General features: G+C 40.5%; 1 protein-coding gene across 3 annotated transcripts in view; it reads right to left on the reverse strand.

Moving 5' to 3' along the window:
• The window catches only part of ptprb (protein tyrosine phosphatase receptor type b), a 110548-nt gene that overhangs the window by 21509 nt on the left and 69297 nt on the right, over positions 1–19742 (reverse strand). For all 3 annotated transcript variants that reach the window (XM_067999433.1, XM_067999434.1, XM_067999435.1), the window contains 8 exons: positions 18793–19056; positions 15049–15315; positions 9424–9708; positions 7037–7315; positions 5138–5287; positions 2399–2642; positions 2196–2293; positions 1923–2028 (listed from right to left, as the gene is read on the reverse strand). In XM_067999433.1, the coding sequence (XP_067855534.1) occupies positions 1923–2028; positions 2196–2293; positions 2399–2642; positions 5138–5287; positions 7037–7315; positions 9424–9708; positions 15049–15315; positions 18793–19056 (1693 nt within the window). The remainder of the gene's footprint in view (positions 1–1922; positions 2029–2195; positions 2294–2398; positions 2643–5137; positions 5288–7036; positions 7316–9423; positions 9709–15048; positions 15316–18792; positions 19057–19742) is intronic.

Consider the following 19742-nt stretch of genomic DNA (forward strand, 5'->3'; position numbering starts at 1 on the left):
ATAAAAAAAAAACTAGCTATACCTCTAGCCAAACTGTTCCAGTACAGCTACAACACTGGCATCTACCCGACAATGTGGAAAATTGCTCAGGTATGTCCTGTCCACAAAAAGTAGGACAAATACAATCTGGCCAATTACCGTCCCATCAGTCTACTCTCAATCATCAACAAAGTGATGGAAGGTATCATCGACAATGCTATCAAGCGGCACTTACTCACCAAAAACCTGCTCACCGATGCTCAGTTTGGGTTCCGCCAGGACCACTCGGCTCCAGACCTCATTTCAGCCGTGGTCCAAACATGGACAAAAGAGCTGAATTCCAGAGGTGAGGTGAGAGTGATTGCCCTTGACATCAAGGCAGCATTTGACCAAGTGTGGCACCAAGGAGCCCTAGTAAAATTGAAGTCAATGGGAATCAGGGGGAAAACTCTCCAGTGGCTGGAGTCATACCTAGCACAAAGGAAGATGGTAGTGGTTGTTGGAGGCCAATCATCTCAGCCCCAGGGCATTGCTGCAGGAGTTCCTCAGGGCAGTGTTCTAGGCCCAACCATCTTCAGCTGCTTCATCAATGACCTTCCCTCCATCATAAGGTCAGAAATGGGGATGTTCGCTGATGATTGCACAGTATTCAGTTCCATTCACAACCCCTCAGATAATGAAGCAGTCCGTGCCCGCATGCAGCAAGACCTGGACAACATCCAGGCTTGGGCTGATAAGTGGCAAGTAACATTCGCGCCAGACAAGTGCCAGGCAATGACCAACTGCAACAAGAGAGAATCTAATCACCTTCCCTTGACATTCAACGGCATTACCATCGCCGAATGCCCCACCATCAACATTCTGGGGGTCACCATTGACCAGAAACTTAACTGGACCAGCCACATAAATACTGTGGCTACAAGAGCAGGTCAGAGGCTGGGTATTCTGCGGCGAGTGACACCCCAAAGCCTTTCCACCATCTACAAGGCACAAGTCAGGAGTGTGATGGAATACTCTCCACTTGCCTGGATGAGTTCAGCTCCAACAACACTGAAGAAACTTGACACCATCCAGGACAAAGCAGCCTGCTTGATTGGCACCCCATCCACCACCATAAACATTCACTCCCTCCACCACCGGCACACTGTGGCTGCAGTGTGTACCATCCAAAGGATGCACTGCAGCAACTCGCCAAGGCTTCTTCGACAGCACCTCCCAAACCCATGACCCCTGCCACCTAGAAGGACAAGGGTTGCAGGCACATGGGAACACCACCTGCACATTTCCCTCCAAGTCACACACCATCCCGACTTGGAAATATATCGCCGTTCCTTCATTGTCGCTGGGTCAAAATCCTGGAAATCCCTACCTAACAGCACTGTGGGAGAACCTTCACTACACGGACTGCAGTGGTTCAAGACGGCAGCTCACCACACCTTCTCAAGGACAATCAGGGATGAGCAATAAATGCTGGCCTTGCCAGCGATGCCCACATCTCATGAACGAATAAAAAAATTTAATTTAAATACATTATTCAGATTTAACCCGGCCCCAGTAATTAAACAAAAGTTAGTCACGTAAAATACTGTAAGCTCAGAGAAAAAGTCAGTGGAGTAAGTTTTTTATCTTTAGCACTTCCAATGCAAAGCATTAAATGCTGAGAGAGTACTAGAGATGTACATTTATAGCACTGAATCCTATTGTAACATAGTGGACTATGGCTGGGAAATTCCTTGGCGCTGCTGCTGCTGCTCCATTGGTGTTACTTTACCGGCAGTGTGGCAGAAACCCTGGTAAAGTGAGGTTTCCAGTGAAGTAATGCCGGCTGAGCGGGAGCAGCTCCAAGGAATTTCATGGCCTATGTTATGGCACAAGATGCTTCAGAGTCTCAAATGGATCAATGTGAAATAACAAATTTACCATAAAAATTCTAAAATACTCACGCTGGCTTCACTTTTCTTCTGCAAACTATGATAGCCATGACTGAAATGAGTACAACAATCAGGAACACACCAGCGCTTGCTCCTTCTATGACGCCAAAAAGAGGCTCTAAAGACAGGACACAAAACTCTATCACCCACTTTGATAAACGCAGGTTAAAATCCATATCAATACTGTCAAATATCTATTGGTGATCTGTTGAGTTAATATAAGGTAAGGTTAAAAGATTTGCCGCACTATGATATTTACATTTGTTTGCCCAAGCAAGCACCCACCTGACTCAGTAGTTATAGGCAAGGAGAAATAAGTGTCTGAAAATAAAGGACTGCTCATATCTTCATCAAACAGCTGAGTGAAGGCACGCACACTGATTCTAAAAGAGTAATCCAAGTATTAGTTTTGCACAGTTGTAAAATTTTCAAAGCAAAAACGTTGTGAGAATAAATAGAGAGGAACTCATTCTTCTAAGAAGTCCGACCTGTACGATGTTCTGGATTTTAAAGGTCCATCACAGAATATCTTCCGATCCTTCTCACATTTCCCCCCCAGCCTGTCCATCTGAGCTCCAATTTGTATTTCAAAGGTTTGAAACGTGCCATCAGGATTTTCCGCGCATTTGCTTGAAAAATAATTTGTCTGATAGTTTCTGACCGAGTTGTTCTGTTTGTATTCCAGGTAAGATGGCAAGGGGTGCTGTTTTTCTGGCTTTGAATTTTCAGTACCTAAAACAGAACAAATTGGTCATATTGCAGTAAAATGGATCACATCACTTCAGTACAAAGCTAACACACCCTTAGAAATGCCGCTCTGGTGAAGGACACAGTCCAAAATGTTCATCTCTTTGTAGATCCTGATTGACCTGCTGTGTGTTCCCAGCATTTTCTGTTTTTGTTCCAGATTTGTAGTCTTTTTTATTACTTTTTACATCCCTGTAAGTTCTTTTTAGTACAAGGGTTTCTGCCCAGAACTATTATTGTTCCAATAATTACTGCATCGCTCTCTTTGCTTAATGACACAGTCCCCCATCCAACCCATAAAAAAATATAATCTTGTATTGCATCCACTGACCAAGTTTCCAGAAATATTTTTGTACTTTTCAGGTGTCATTAGTACCTGTGTGTCTGCAGCTATTTGTTTGTATTCATATCAAATAACTGGCAAGATGGATAGACAATTTTTTATTTATCATTGGCAAATGGAATTGAATTTCTATTTATTTCCAAATTGTCACTAAGGTTGTAAAAATAAGGTTAGAAAATAATCCTTTCAGCTTTTCTGATGAAACAGGCTTGGAAGATGCCAGAACATTCAGAAAATTTTCAAATCACTAGGTTTAGTTTTTCATCATCCTAAAAGAAAAAGAAGTGGAAAGTGCTGGACTATATGTTTGTATTATTTCCTTTCCTGAGAAGTCAGAGCTGAGAAGCTAAGAGGTGACCTGATAGAGGTTTTTAAGAATGAAATCCTGTGATAAGGCAACTAATGATAGATTATTTCCACCGGTCAGCAAAACAGTAACAAAAGGGCTCAAAAATTAAGATAATAGCAAAAAGAATTAAAAGGGAATTCAGAAAAAAATGTCTTTACACAGTGGGTGGTAACATCCTGTGAGTCAACAGGGTAGATTTTGACTTTGTAGAGTAAAACGGGTGATAGCGAGTTGGCAGTCCGTTTTACATTTCTCCCGATTTTTATTTCCATTGAAGTCAATAGAAATGAGGAGAAAGACAGAGATAGCAGAGCAAGAATGACAGGTTGGGAGAGAATAGAACAAAAAAGAGAATAAATCAAAACCAATTAGATCACATTATAGTTTGGCTCTAATTTTCTATTTGTGTCAGTCAATGCAATATTGTGCCAGAATTTACTGTCAAAATAACAGTGAGGCCTTCGGCGCTAACCGTTATTTATGTGTAATTCAAACAGCAACTTCAGGTGAGGCCAGATACGCAGTTAAACACGAAAATCCGGAAGTTGCTGTTTGGGGTGTGCTGTTCTGCCAACAGCTTCGTGAAAACGGCATCTCACTATCTGCCTCAACATTGAAATACAATGAACGGCCTGAAGTTCCTGAATTTGCATGGTAGATATGAACTAAACTCGCCACAGAATGTTAGGGCTTGTCCTTTTCAGTTTAAGTACCTTTTTTAACGGCATGATAAGTCTTAATTACTGCCAAACAACCTCTCTGGCACTGAAAATTAATTTTACAAACATGAAGTCTCATTCATTTATCTTTTAATTGTTGTTGGAGATTTAAAAAAATGTAAATAATTTTTTTAAAACTTTTTCCTTCTGTCTCTTTTATCTCTCTCTCTTAATCCAATCTTTCTTCCCCTCTATTTCACTTTCTGTACGTGATTTGATATTGATTTCACTATTCCAACATACACTTCCTGGTTCAGTCTCTGCGCTGGTCATTAACGATTCTTCAATCTGATTGGTTAAGGAGATACACAGTTGCTTGCCCTGTTCACACAGGTCCTAGATGCCCTGTAGAGGGCATTGCGCCGTTTGGATCTCTAACTCACAGCAACTTTCAGTGCAAAAGCTCATGGAGAGAATATGGCCAAGGGCAAGTCTAACGAACAGCGGGTGATGCTCATTTGCCGCTTGCAGCAGATTCTGGCCCAATAGAGTTTCAGGACCACAAAGTAGTTCTTTTACTAATTACTAATTATATGAATCTTTTCAAGTTTGGTGGAGGAGGGGGTTTGGGGGGGGGGGGGGGGGGTGATTGGTAGCTCAACTGTGTTGCCAGAGACTTAATGGATTTGAATATGTTGCGGTCGTAAATATATCCAATTCAAATCAATCCAAATCTAAAATAATTTTTTCCTCATCCCTCTTGGAAATATGTGTGGCATCCATAAGAATATTAAAATTTAAAACTCTATGCAGTTTGAGACTCCATAATTATGCTTATTTTTGCCCTCCCTACCAACCTTATTCTATGTTAGCAAGGAATTTTCTGTTCCACAATCATTGTCAATGGGCAGAAAACACAGCCCTAACACTATTAGGCCAACACTCCCTAGAGTTTTGGATGTAAAATCATGAGGGACAAGCCCTTGATTTCCTATGGACCTATGCTCCTGCCGGACGAGGGTCCCAATCTAGTGTGCATATTCGTAAAATTGACTCATGTCTTTTTCGGAGTTATGTAAACATTCACCAGTATTAGGTAACAATGCAAATCACATCAAATAATACTTACTTTCTGATTCATACACTATCACAGTGAAGTACTTTATGGCTCCATTTACATCACTGAACCAACTGCAATTAAAATTGAAATGTATGGTGGATTTGGTAATGGCGACTGCTTTATCATCAACTCGGATATGTGATGGTGGAGGAGGTGGACCTGAGGGGAAAATATATTTAGTTAACTTTTGTTGCAAGTTTTATGTCCACACTGAATAGAACTCATTAACTATGGTACCGAGCTACCTTGTCATGCTTTGCTCAATAAATTATTAGGGGTATTAAACGCCTTGGAGCTAAATACGTTAAAGAAAAGATTAACTGCACAATTAAAATACTCCACTATTGAACTTCCCACAAGAAACAGTGAACATACTTGTGTACACATTTTTAAATGAAGACAATTGAAATGTGTTCTTGAGGGAAGGCCTCACATGCATCTGGGTTCTTTTTATCAAGCCCAATTTTTCCATTCTCTGGAGATGTCACACTTCTCACACATTTGTCATACAAATGTACAATTTCAACTGAAACTAGTTATTTTAAATAGGACAATTATTAAAGATTAACTTGATAAAGTTTTAATAAACAGTTGACAGACCCTGGAGTTGAGAAAAGCAAAGCAGCAATGTGCTGAAAGAAGGAGGTCGTTTTTCAGGGCTGCAAAGTAGGCAGTTTTTTTTGAAGGTGATAATGCAATGTAAAAGTTGAAGTATGGGGTGTAGCAACACAAACAGCAGGCCAACAGACCCAAGGCTGCCTGTCTTTTGAGCTGGCCTCCCACAGCTTTGGAATGAGTTTCCTCAGCGTCTCCACACTTCGGGAATACTAAAGTTCAATGCAAGAGGGGAAGAAAACTGACATAAGTCAGCTCATCCTGCTGTCACAGACTACGTAGCGATGAGTGGATTCCATGAAGAATAAAATAGAGGACGGGGTGAGAATGAAAGGAATATTAAAAAGTTGAAATTCTGTTCTGTTGCTGCAAGGAATATTTAAAAAGAACTTAAAACGTATTCAAGTGTCAAACGAAGCTATATAAACATGGGCAATTAAAGAATGAGCAATTCAAAAAGATGCTCATTCGAACGCATAGAACCAGAACTATATTTGTGCCTTAGAAGCTCAGTTCTAGGCTAAATATAAACTGAAATTGTGGCACATACATATAAAGAAGGAACTTTATGATAGGTTCAGCCTGAGTTTGCTGAAGGTAGTTGAGTTGGAAAACTAATAGATAACTATTTAATCCAGTTTTCAATATACCAACAAGCTCTATTTGTTGGATTATTGAATCTGATATAATCAGCATAGTTTAATCAACTTAAACCTAAAGTGTATAAAATTATGAGGGGCCTAGATAGAGTGGATAGAGAGGACCTATTTCCCTTAGCAGAGGGGTCAGTGACCAGAGGGCATAGATTTAAAGTAATTGGTAGAAGGATCAGAGGGGAGCTAAGGAGAAATTTTTTCACCCAGAGAGTGGTGGGGGTCTGGAACTCATTGCCTGAAAGGGTGGTAGAGGCAGAAACCCTCAACTCATTTAAAAAGTACTTGGACGTGCGCTTGAAGTGCCATATCCTACAGGGCTACGGACCAAGTCCTGGAAAGTGGGATTAAACTGGATAGCTCTTTGTTGGCCAGCATGGATATGATGGGCCGAATGGCCTCCTTCTGTGCCGTAACTTTCTATGATTCTTTAAACCAGTCATTTGTTTTTCAGTAAGTGGTCCATTTTTGTCCTTTCTATTCTTTTTCCATTGTTTTCTTGCTCAGTTCTCATGTATTTAACAGGCGTGTCCCTAATCTGTAACAATCTGTGGCATTAAATTGCCTTTGCACTTAGAATCTTTCAGACAAGATAAGCATTTTTACAAAAACTTCAAAATATTTGACTGTGAATACTTACTATCAATCATGGTAATAACACTGTCCTCAACAGCATCACTGGTCATTTGATCAGAGATAACCTTTATCGCCACTAAATATTTCTTGTCTGGCTCTAGATCCTTGATGATATGTTGAACTAATTCCTTTTCAATTCTTCGTGAGTACACCAATTCCTTTTTGTCATAGTGGTAGCATTCAACATCATAGCCGTCATAGTCTGAATCAGGGTGTGTCCAGGAGCAGGAGACTGCAGTGGAACTCTGGGGTCGACACCGGATATGCTGTATTTTGTCAGGCTCTGTAATGTTACAAATAAAGTAGAAACATTTGCAGTAGTCTAAAAACAGAAGAATTTACCTTGATGCTATTTTTTAAAGGAATGTCACTCTGGAAAGAAATACTTTCAATGTAATGGCAGCCTTGTCAGAACCTGTCACGTTGACCTGACACTTGAATGCAACTGAAAGTCTCAGTAGTAGCAGAGGCTCAACTTCTCCAATGCTTTTCTTGCTGGTTCCTTATACTCATCCTACATAAGCTTCAACTTGTCTAAAGTTTCGCGTGGAAAAACGGGTGGGTTCGGGGGGAGGGGGGGGCAATAAAAATTGCAAAAATCTAAAACCCACCCCCAACCCACCCATTTCCGGTTTTCACGGGGACGGGATGAGGGGTGGGCAATCAACCCGCTCTCAGGAGGCAGATCGGGCGTTAAATGCTATTATGGAGGCTGCAGGTCTCCATTTTCAAAGCATTTTTGATTTTAGCCACTGGGGGCTGGGATTCCTGGGCCTTCTCCTTCACGCTAAGTGAGAGGAGGCGAGAAGGCCTGAAGTTGCAGATAAGTGCCTTTATAGCACAGCTTGTGGGCCCGGAAGAGCAGGAGTGCTTCCCCCAGGCCCAACGAGCCTACCTAGAGTGATCCCCCCCCCCCACAACAATCGCCAAACCACCCCCCACGATCGCGACCACCCCCCACAATCGCCGACCCTCGTGATGACCCCTGACCCCCCACCCCGGTGACTGACCCTCCCCCCAATGACCGACCCCCAATCCTTCCCCAATGACTGATCCCCGATGACTGACCCCTCCGTTCGATGACAGACCACCCCGGTAACCCCCATGCCCACTGATGCGCCCTCATACCCACTGATGCCTCCCATGCCCCTCAATGCCCCCCCCCATCCATTCCATCTAACACATACCTGGATGCGTCCTCTTCCTTCCTCTTCTCCTGTCCGAGTGAGACCAGCCTGTCAATCAGGCCGGCCTGTCAGGCAGGGAAACAGTCAAAAAAAAAGACGTCCTTACGTCAAAATAGTAAGGTTTCCCGTCCGCAATTCGAACCCCTGGCCCCTTCCTGGCTCCGGGTTAAAATTATGTTCTTTATCTTTCTTTGATACTTTGACTGTTCTAATTTTATTTCATTTTTTTGTTCGGTTTCTTTCTGTGTTTTTTTTTAAATGCTTTAATGTCATAGCTCATTTAACATTGTAGATTTGGTGACATATTTAGGTTGGCAGGAAGAGGGTTTAACTGTTGTCTCAATTCAGGCTCAGCCCAAGTATATTAAGATTACTTGATTTGGAAAACCAATACATAAATCTTTAATCCAGCTTTCAATAATCCAACAAACCCTATTTCTGGAAAGATTTAGCCTAAACCCCTTTACACTGTAATAATCCAACAATTCATTAACGAGCAAAGAAAAAAGAATGATTCAACAAGTTTTTAAAAAATAATAAATAATAATACTTGAATTGATATTGTGATAATCTTGCTGAAACCAAAGTGTTTCACACAGTGTTGTCATGGAGGCAAATTGCTGCATATTAATTATTATTTAAATTTTGTGTAGTGAAAACAGTGTAGCTTCTTTTGTGGCTCTGCAGTTGTGCATCAAATATGAATTTTTGATTTCAATATATCCACACACCTGATGGGGTATTCTGCTGGGGTATCGTTCTCTGGGTGCTGGACATCTTCTGATACCTCACCTTCATGTGAGCCTGTACAGTGAGTTATTGGACCATGATGGCATTACAACTGAGGCAGATCTTAACCTCAACTGATATCCAAGCATGTGAACTTTCCAGCAGGTGGGATTAGGAGTGGTAATCCTAGCTGATTTGTTTCCCCCCTTCTTAGTTCAGGGGCACTGACCAGTTGCTGTGCCCTGACTGCTGCCCAGGCTGAGATCAGCCAACTCAGCGCAGACCAAGAAATAAAGTTGTGACCTTTCTGGTCTGTTTAGAGTGCTGTCGCACAGTGTACCATTAATCCATTGCAGGGAGTTATCACAATTGCATTTTCAATATACATTCTTCTCTGAGTCGAAGTTATAGCTACATAATTCAATGTCTATTTTTGCTCTTGACAGTGATAAATTTAATTTGTGTAATTACTTACTTGTTCTTATATGAGCTTGAACAGGTTCACTGAAGGATTTCAGTGATTTCCCACTGACAGTGCGCACACTGAAGGAGTAGTGACGCCCAGGATGGAGTTTCTGGATGATACGTCCTTTCGACTTCACTGTGTTGTATGGGTTAAAAACAACAACTCTAGCATCTTTTGGAGCCCATTGGAGCTCAAAGTCATCATAATCCGTCCAGTCTGGAGGACCGAGCCACGTGATGACAAGCGAGGTGTTTGTAACATCAGCAAAAGATACAGATCCTGGAGGCTTTGGGGCTTTGAAAGAATTAAAGATTATCAATAAAAGTAAGACCAAAACATTAAGCAAACTATTACAGACTTACCGCCTTCAATGTTCATTAAGGATATTTATATAAAGCATACACTTTCAGTGACTCCTTATGTGCTTATCTCCAACTTTTTCCTATTAGGATCATTTAGTTTCTGATCTCTTCTTAGGCTGCAACTAAGATTTGTTGTACTACTATAGCAACTACTAGCATTTATATAGCGGCCTAGGCAATCCACAGGGCACTGTTTTCTAGGGTAAGTGCTGGCATGTGCCTGCCTGTAGCCGCTGAGGTTTGCTGGGTCAGGACATGGGGCTAGGAGAAGAAGACCTTTGGCGGTGTGGGCATCCATCTGCATCATCCCTTACCAACGAGCTCGAAAACACTGGCAGTAGCTGGACGACCCAGTTGGTTAGGAGGGGTGCCCATTCCGTTCCCGAAGAACGATCTGTGCGCCACCGTGGCCTCCGTACAAACCCCAAAGTTTGCACATGGTGGAACTTGAGAGGCTGCTGAGGAGGACACTGGATTGGGAATTCTGCAGTTAACAAAACTGTGGATAAGACATTCAGTGGTGGTGGTGATGAGGTAAGGGCAGAGGCTACATGCACTAGCTGGTAAGATACTCAATAAGTTGTCAGTTTTTCCTAAGTGAAGAGTTCTAACTGGTACATACCCATATGAGACATGCAACCCTGAATTTCTCAGGATCTCCCACCACAACTTTGGTGGCAGATTGGCGGAAACCCTGGAGAAATGAGGTAATTAAATCATTTTTAGCTTTTTATGCCATTTTTCTGGGGTTTTTCTGCTGATCTCCTGCCAGAGAGCCGCCGTGGGAACTCCAGGTGCCAAAGTTTATCAATTGACCTGACGATCACTCGCGGCCTCTTTTTGTAGACTCAGATCCATTACCTACTGGACTCAGTTCAGGCAGGTCAAACTTGGCACAAGATTTTTGAGCTCCTAGTGAAAGAGTAGTATTTTAAGTCACTATGACATCCATTCCCAAGAATGCAGCTCAGTAATAGATCTGAACATTGGGGTTTTGCATTATCCTGCTTTAAAGATGAAAACATTTAAAGTCAGGTTATTAAACCATGACTGCAACACAAAAAACCCCACAATAGCCACATAGTTAAGGGATAGTTAATATACAGCTGATTTTGTAAAGACACTTCAACCTTCATTAAGTTTAATTTCTGTCTGTGCAGAAGCATGTCAAATCTAATCACGATAATGAATATCAACGAGCTTGCAAATTTTGGAGATTAGGCACCACAGAGTTTCATTAAACACAAAAGCAAAGGTTATGGCTCACAAAGTTATTACATGATTTATTATTTCAAATCCCTAGCTCCTGTGTTTTTTAAAAGAACTGCTTATCTCCACAGTGACTTAGTTATTAAAAGCAGTCTAGACATGTTTTAAAACTCTATGCAAGTTCTGCAATGGATTTAAAGTCTTCCTTGATAATTTATTTTCTGAATACAATAGGTTTTTCCCATTTTCCAGACAAAGAGCCAATTTTCTTCTTGTAAAGCTATGGATAGAGCCAAAAATACTCTTCTACCTGAGGCTGTGAAATCTGTTTCTAGGTTCCTAATTAAAAAAATAACTCTTTCCTTTCAAATTTTTAAATGATTACAGATTTTTGCTTTTGTAATTTGTTCCAAATTTGCAGGTGCCCTGAACTGAACTGCTTTATGTAAATAAAGGCTGCTTACTCAATGCAATGTCACTTTGAAAGGGAAACATCTAGCTCAGAATGATGGCGGTTAGCATAGTTTCAACTCAAACCTGCAACGCTGGCAAGTATCTAAGAACATAAGAAATAGGAACTGGAGTAGGCCATCCGGCCCCTCAAGCCTGCTCCACCATTCAACATGATCATGGCTGATCTTCTACCTCAACACCACTTTCCTGCACCATCCCCATATCCCTTGATGCCTTTAATATCTAGAAATCTATCGATCTCTGTTTTGAATGTACTCAACGACTGAGCCTCCACAGCCCTCTGGGGTAGAGAATTCCAAAGATTCACCACCCTCTGAGTGAAGAAATTTCTCTTCATCTCAGTCCTAAATGGCCTACCCTTTATTCTGAGACTGTGATCCCTGGTTCTAGACTCCCCAGTCAGGATAAACATCCTCCCTGCATCCACCCTGTCGAGTGCTGTAAGAATTTTGTATGTTTCAATTAGATCACTTCTCATTCTTCTAAACTCTAGGGAATACAGGCCTAGTCTACTCAATCTCTCCTCATACGACAATCCTGCCATCCCAGAAATCAGTCTGGTGAACCTTCGTTGCACTCCCTCTATGGCAAATATACCTTTTCTTAGGTAAGGAGACCAAAATTGTACACAATACTCCAGGTGCGGTCTCACCAAGGCCCTGTATAATTGCAGTAAGACATCTTTACTCCTGTACTCAAATCCTCTTGAAATAATCAGACTTGACTTGATGCCATTTTGATAAATGAATTAGTTTTGAGAAAAGGTACTGTATTAAAACAAAAGTTGTGGAAGTCAGTTCAAATCAAATTTTGAAAAGAATTTGATCCCCAATGTAAACAGTGGATAAAGTACTTCATAACTCCTTAGGACGCTAATAAAATCAGTATTCTGATGAATTCCTTAATTGCTCTTGCATGAATTTGAATCCCCTCCTTACTGAGGAATTACCACCAGGTTTTGGATGGATTGGTAGATGAAGCACTTTGTGGTTGTAGACTGCTTTGTGCCAGCTGGAAGGAGAAACAGGTGGAACTTGCTGTTCCTTTCAGAAGCACACCTTCTTTCTTCTTTCTTTTCTTCTCTTTTCCCCTCTTCCTCTTCTCTCCTGGAAGCGTTAACTTCCTGCTAAGGTACAGTTCCATGGATACCAGCAATTCTCTGGTACTTTACCCAAATAGGGATCCATGCTCCATGTGTGAGCCATGACACTGATCATAGGCAGCCAATTGAACTGCTAAACCCAATCCTGTCCTTACCCAATGTCCGCAAACACTTCCAGAAGGGGGCTGTAGACAGCAATCTGGGGAGAGACCGAGTCAATTGTCTCCTCTCTACACCAAGGGTATTGAGATTAATTATAGACCTCCTATTGCTGTACCAGGCGGAGGTCAGCTAACTCAAGACAGACCAAAGATTGAGCTGGGACCTTTTTGGACTATGTGGCTCTGCTATTTACTACCACAAAGAACTGAGCCAACATCCTTTATTTCAAGTTGAGAAATCCAGGTAAAGGACCGAGAAGCTCAGTGTAGGACATTACCATGGTCAAAAAGAAGACCACATACATCTAGAAATAGTGATTAGGTGATGCCAAGTTTATACTGACAGGAGTGTTATAACCATGTAACATACAATATATTACCCTGCTGCTAAACTAGAGCTATGCTTAACCTGGTCTGTCCTTTTAAGGCCAAAGAGTCTTATTGCTGTAAACATCCTGAAGTCAGTTACATGTTAATTTCTATTGGTGAGGAAAGTTTGCAGATTGGCAGGTGCTTTCTCACTCCAGGTCAGAAGAAACCAGCATGAAACAACTACCTTTCTTTCTTAAGAATGCTCTTAACACTTTGAATGGTGACTGCAATGGATTCTGTCCATTTATACATATTGATGTATACATAATGAAGATATTGGAGGTAATTATGGGGCGGATTTTGCTGTAAAAATAACGGTGAGGGCTGTAAATTGGACAGTAACTTCCGGTGAGTGCATATGCACAGTTAAACACGTAATTCGGGAAGTTGCTGTTCGAGGTGCCCTGCTCCTCCAAAATCTATGCAAAAACGGCATCTTGCCGGCTGATTCACCGTTCAAATGTATTGAACGGTGTGAAGTTCCTGTACTGATGTCATAGATGCAGACTAAACTCGCAAAAAAAGTTAGGGCTTGTCCATTTCAGTGTAAGCACCCTTTTAACAGCATGATAAGTCTTAATTACTGCCAAACAACCTCTCTGGCACTGAAAATTAATGTTTACAAGTGTGGAGTCTCAATCCTTCAGCTTTTAATTATTGTTGGACATTTAAAAAAAATTTAAATACATTTTACTTTTTCTTACTGTCTCTTTTATCTCTGTCTCTTAATCCAATCTTTCTTTCCCTCTCTTTATTTTGCATAATGTACCTGATTCGACATTGAATTCACTATTCTAACTTACATTTCCTGGTTCAGTCTCTGCACTGCTCATTAACAATTCTTCAATCTGATTGGTTAAGGAGATATACAGTTGCCTGTCCTGTTCACACAGGTCTCAGATGCCCAGTAGAGGGCACCGTGCTGAATGGATCTCTAACTTACAGTAACTAGCCGTGCAAAAGCTCACAGAAAGTCTATGGGAAAGTGCAAATCTAATGAATGGCTGTTGCAGTTTGTTCGCCGCTCACAGCAAAATCCAGCCCTATAACTTTTATTGTCCAGCGAACAGTGGCCGATAGTGAATCAGCATCCCGCTTTACTCCTTGTTTGATTTTCAAAAGGAAAAGAAAACCGGGCAGGGTGTAAAACAGGCGGCCCATTCACCATCACACATTTTTCGTCCAGCGATAAAAATGTTAAAATATATGCAAACAATGGGGATCATTTTATGCTAGAGTTTCTGCTTCCTTCCAGAATGTTGGAGAGCACCACACAAATTAAGTAATACTTATCAATGTGCTGTTGTAATAATTCCTTCCCTTTAAACTGCTGATGCCTGCTTCGAATATCTGAGCAATAGACTGCCCAAGAAACTAGAGTTTAACCGAATATTACTTTTACCACCTAACTGTGGACAGATGTAGAATTAAATATGTACTGTACTGCTATCATCATGAAAAAAAAGAATAAAAATACCATATTTTCTGGTATAAATATTCCATGTGGTTTTCTACCGGTATTTCCATTTCTTGCTAAAGTATACTCAATGTCATAACCTTTAGTAAGTGGTAAGACAAAAGGCATTTTAGTATAGCTGTACACTGTAATTGCCATTGTGTGATTTCATATCCACAGAAGCTGAAATGGGAGTTGAATTTTAGGAGAGAGGAGTGAGTAAGGTCACCATAGTACTAATATCGCCATTTGAGCAACCTTCATATGGGGCAAAGCTGTTATCAGCCACAGCAGAGATTGTGCCAATAGATCGACAACCTCCTCTGGCCCCTTCCCCTTTTGGGTTAAAATACCTCCACATGATGTAATAAAGTATAATCACAGACTATACTGTTTATTCATGATATCATCTGAGCTACCATTCATTAGGGTTACACTGGCTACAGATATTTTTAATTTCTCTATACATTAAAAAGGAAAACATCAATCAGTCTTTACCTGTTCTGCCTTCTACAGCAGCTTTATTGCTCAACTCTCCACTTTGTGTTACTATCACCATGCGATAAATCCTACCAGGGATCAAGTCCTGAAAATTGCATTCCTTCAGATCTTTCTTCCCAAATTTATTGCTTTGCACAGTGCCATTAGGATTATAAAGTGATATGTTGTAGGAATCAAACTCTCCCACAGCTGGGGTCCATGTGAACAACAAGCTGTCAGTCTGGTTAATGTTCATCCACTGCAGACGGGTAACCTGAGCTGGAACTAAACAGATAAAATTAGATTTTGATGATTTAATAAGGCAGAAGAATATAAACAAAGATTTGTAAAGATCTTACCATATATATCAATGACTTAGATGAAGGAATAGAGAGTTGTAGGTACAAGTTTGCAGAGGACACTAATTTAGGAGGCCCAGTAAGTTGTGTAGATGGGAGCAGGAAGTTGCAAAAGGGACTTGGACAGATTAAATGAGTGCGGAAAAACTGTGACAGATGGAGTTCAAAGTGGTTAAATGTGAGGTCATCCACTTTGGATCCAAGAAAGACAAATCGGAATATTTTCTTAATAGTGAGAGACTAGGAACTGTGGAGCAGCAAACAAACGTGGGTGTCCAGATAAATCACTAGTGCACAGGCACAAAAAGTAATCAAAAAGGCTAATGGAATGTTGGCCTTTATATCAAGGGGGGCTGGAATATAAGGGGAGAAAGTTATGCTTCAGTTGCACAGAGGACTTGGTCAGGCTCCATCAGGAGTACTGTGTTCAGTTTTGGGCACCGAACCTCAGGAATGATCTATTGATCTTGGAGAGGGTAAAGCGCAGATTCACCAGATTGATCAGGGCTTAGAGGGTTAAATTACAAGGATAGGTTGCATAAACTTGACTTGTATTCCCTTGGGTTTAGAAGTTTGAGAGGTGATCTAATAAAGCTGTTTAAAATTATAAAGGGATTTGATAAGGTAGATTTAGAGAAACTATTTCCTCTGGTGGGGGAAATCCAGATCAAGGGGGCACAATCTTAAAGTAAAGCTAGGCCATTCAGAAATGAAATCAGGAAACAATTTTTCAAACAAAGGATAGTGGAAATCTGAAACTCTCTCCCCACCAAAAGGCTGTGGATGCTGGGTCAATTGAAATTTTCAAGACCAAGGTAAGCGTACGGAGGGATTTGAATCAAAGGGAGGTTAATGGATTTGAGATACAATTCAGCCATGATTTGATTGAGTGGCAGAACAGGTGTGAGGGGGTGAATGGCCTGCTCCTGTTTCTAAATTCCAATGAAACTTTTAACCACAAATCAATCAGTAAAGTAATAGTTTTTAGTAGCAGTTGTATTGGTTTAAACTGATTTTTGTGTGCCATTTTATACCCAATCTTGGGTAGCACCATTGAATGAGTTGCTAAAGTGAAGACATTTTACTAGCAACATTTATACAATTCACAATTGCTGAATATTAAGCTGAGACATAGAATTAGGTAGAATTACATAGAATTTACAGCACAGAAACAGGCCCAACTAGTCTGTGCCAGTGTTTGTGCTCCACATGAGCCTCCTCCCGACCTACTTCATCAACCCTATCAGCATATCCTTCTAAATGTTCTAAAATGGAATTCTAAATTCAGAGGAATCGATTTAGTTTAATGGTCACTCACACGCTATTCATTCGGTAATTTGAACACTGGAGCACTTCCCACTTCCAGCACAGTCTGGTTTCCAAGTTGCAACATAAGTGCCCAGACTTATCTGGAAAATCTGCTTTCAGTGGAATTGGGATGGATCCAAAATTCTCCATGATTGATGTGAGATGGCATAAAAAGGACACGAAATCACTTGGGACCCTGAAAGCTGGATGCTTTTACATCTATTTAATTATTTCAGCAATTGTGATCTTGATCAGCACAACACAATCTATTTAATTTCACAGATGATGATTATGCTGGTCCATATGAACCACTGAGACAGGTATGGCTATGGCCCTACTATTTTTTTGCCCTATCTTTTGAAGGAGTCCACTGCACGAGAGGTAAATATATTTTTCACGTGTGCTGTCGTGGCTGTCAAGCAGGTTTAAAAAAAACTGAAAAATTATGAAGTAGAAAAGTAAGAGAAAAGGTTTTGCTGAGAAACTGGGAAAAGCAGGAGCTAATTTTTTTTTTAAATGGAAAGAAGCCAAATTGAATTAAAATTGAAAATTTGGCAAAGAGGATTTGAACGTCACATGGATAAAGAGAAAGAGAAAAAAAACAAGGGGAGAAAAACATTTTAAGTGGAAAAGTGGCACTCTAGAAAAGATGTGAAGGCCTTGGAGAGGGTGCAGAAGAGATTTACTAGAATGATTCCAGAGATGAGGGACTTTAGTTACGTGGATAGACTGGAGAAGCTGGGGTTGTTCTCCTTGGAACAGAGACAGTTGCGAGGAAATTTGATAAAGGTAGTCAGAATCATGAAGGGTCTAGACAAAGTAGATAGAGAGAAATTGTTCCCATTGGCGGAAGGGTCAAGAACCAGAGGACATAGATTTAAGGGGATTGGCAAAAGAACCAAAGGTGACATGAGGAGAAACTTTTTTACACAACGGGTGGTTAGGATCTGGAATGCACTGCCCAAGGGGGTGGTGGAGGCACCACCTTGAAAAAGGAACAGGATAAGTACTTGAAAGGAAAAAATTTGCAGGACTACGGGAAAAGGGCGGTGGAGTGGGACTAGCTGGATTCTCTTGCTTAGAGCCAGCGCGGACCCGATGGGCCGAAAGGTCTCCTTCCGCGTTGTAACCTTTCTATGATCCTATAAAGACAAAAAGAAAAGCTAGGGAAGAAATATTAGATGTTTGGAGAGGAGAGGAGAGATACTTCAGAAACACAGTCCACCCCATGGTCCCACCACTTCCAAAATGCTTCGTATGGGTCTGATATGCAGCAGAAATAGTTGGGACATAAATTAGCAGAAAATCTCATACATACTTAAAAATGGCAAACACTGTAAATTAAGTATCTTTATCAAAATAATTTTGGTGACTTTCAGAAAGATTATTCTCTTTGATCAAAGTCAATTTTATAAATATGAAGTCTAATAAATCCTATGCACATCTGAAACATTGCAGCGTGTTTGTGGAGCCTGGTGTCTGTGCTTTTTAATGAGTTATTTGTTTCTGTGAAGTCACTTTATGGTACTTTGTATTTATGTATGTAATGGCAAACATTTCAGTACAAGGAATCATTGCAAGATGTTCTGTGTTCTATTTGTAGCAAAATTATATATTTTTTATATAAATGCATTCACATAAAATAAATCTTTCCCCACTGATAATTTAAAATGTAATTTGATAATGCAGCATTCCTGGGCTCGCGAAAGGAAAGATAAGCCAGGAGTCCTATTCCTGTTTGTTATCCAGTGATCCCTGCAAAGCACTTGTTTGTGGATATCGGGAGAGGACAGTATTTGGGCCAGCTGTGATGCCCTCTGTAGTTAAACAGCCCACCCCTCACAACCAAATGAACTCAATATCTGAGCTCAAACATGAAGAATTGTCACTTAGGTGAGATACCAGCAGGTAGTTGGCATCCAAAGAACCCGTACTCCTGCAATGAGTTGACACCTTCAGTAAAGAATGGGACTCTATTGTGATGTGTGGAGGAGAAAACAAATTAAAAACATTTTTAAAAGTGATAATGAAAAATAAGAAAGATTCTGATTGAAATTAATTGGCAGAAATTATTAAATTGATTATGCTGCTTTACCTGTCCTTCCAAAAACAGAGGATTCATTTGTTAAGTCCCCACTGTGAGTGACTATCACAAGCTTATACATTTTGCCTGGCGTCAGGTTCTGGAAGGAGCACTGTTCAAGGTTCTGAATGCCAGATTTCCTGTCATGAAGTGTCTTGTCTGAATTGTAGAGGAATATTTCATAAGAGTCACATTCTCCCTCTGCTTTCGTCCAGCTGAATGAGAGAGTCTCAGTGCTGTTCCCTTGCAACATCAGATCTGTGACTGCGGCTGGAACTGAATGTGCAAGCACAATGAATAGATACAGGACAGAAACATGCGAAACATTAGCATAACAGTTATGCATCTCCAACACCATCTTGTATTGTGATAGTACAATGAATCCCTAGACATAAACTTGGATTTGTTGGAATAAAGGTCCATTTTGGGAAGGATTTGATCTTAATAGAGTTTTCTGTTTAGCAGAATATTTTCTGTTTCAAAATTAATTAATTTAGAAATACATTTCTTAATTAATTAAATAAATGAAAATGAATTTCAAAATGTATTAATTTTCAAGTTAAGAAGTTAAGAACTTTTGTGTAGAATTTCTATCCCAAAATGTATAAATTCAGAAATCAATTAATCAATTGAGAATTACTTTAGGTGGTTACTTTCTCATTAAGCGATTTTCAGTTTAACATCACAGTTATAATTTAAGATGTTTTAATTAAGCATCATGTTTTGACTTTAAAATCATGCTTTCAGAGTAACATTTTGCCTTTAATTTTACACCATATTTTTAACTTAGGCCCAACTTTCTGTTGCAAGGGGTTGATGTTTGGGTGATAATTTTCTGGTCTACATATAAGACTGCACCCCCTCACTGCTGCACTGAAGTATCAGCCTAAATTAAATGCTCAAGTCTCTGGAGTGGGGCCTGAACCCACAATCTAACTCAAAGGCAGGAGTGCAACCACTGA

This window comes from Heptranchias perlo, chromosome 18 (assembly GCF_035084215.1).
Source record: "Heptranchias perlo isolate sHepPer1 chromosome 18, sHepPer1.hap1, whole genome shotgun sequence".
In the NCBI taxonomy this organism is placed as follows: Eukaryota; Metazoa; Chordata; class Chondrichthyes; order Hexanchiformes; family Hexanchidae; genus Heptranchias; species Heptranchias perlo.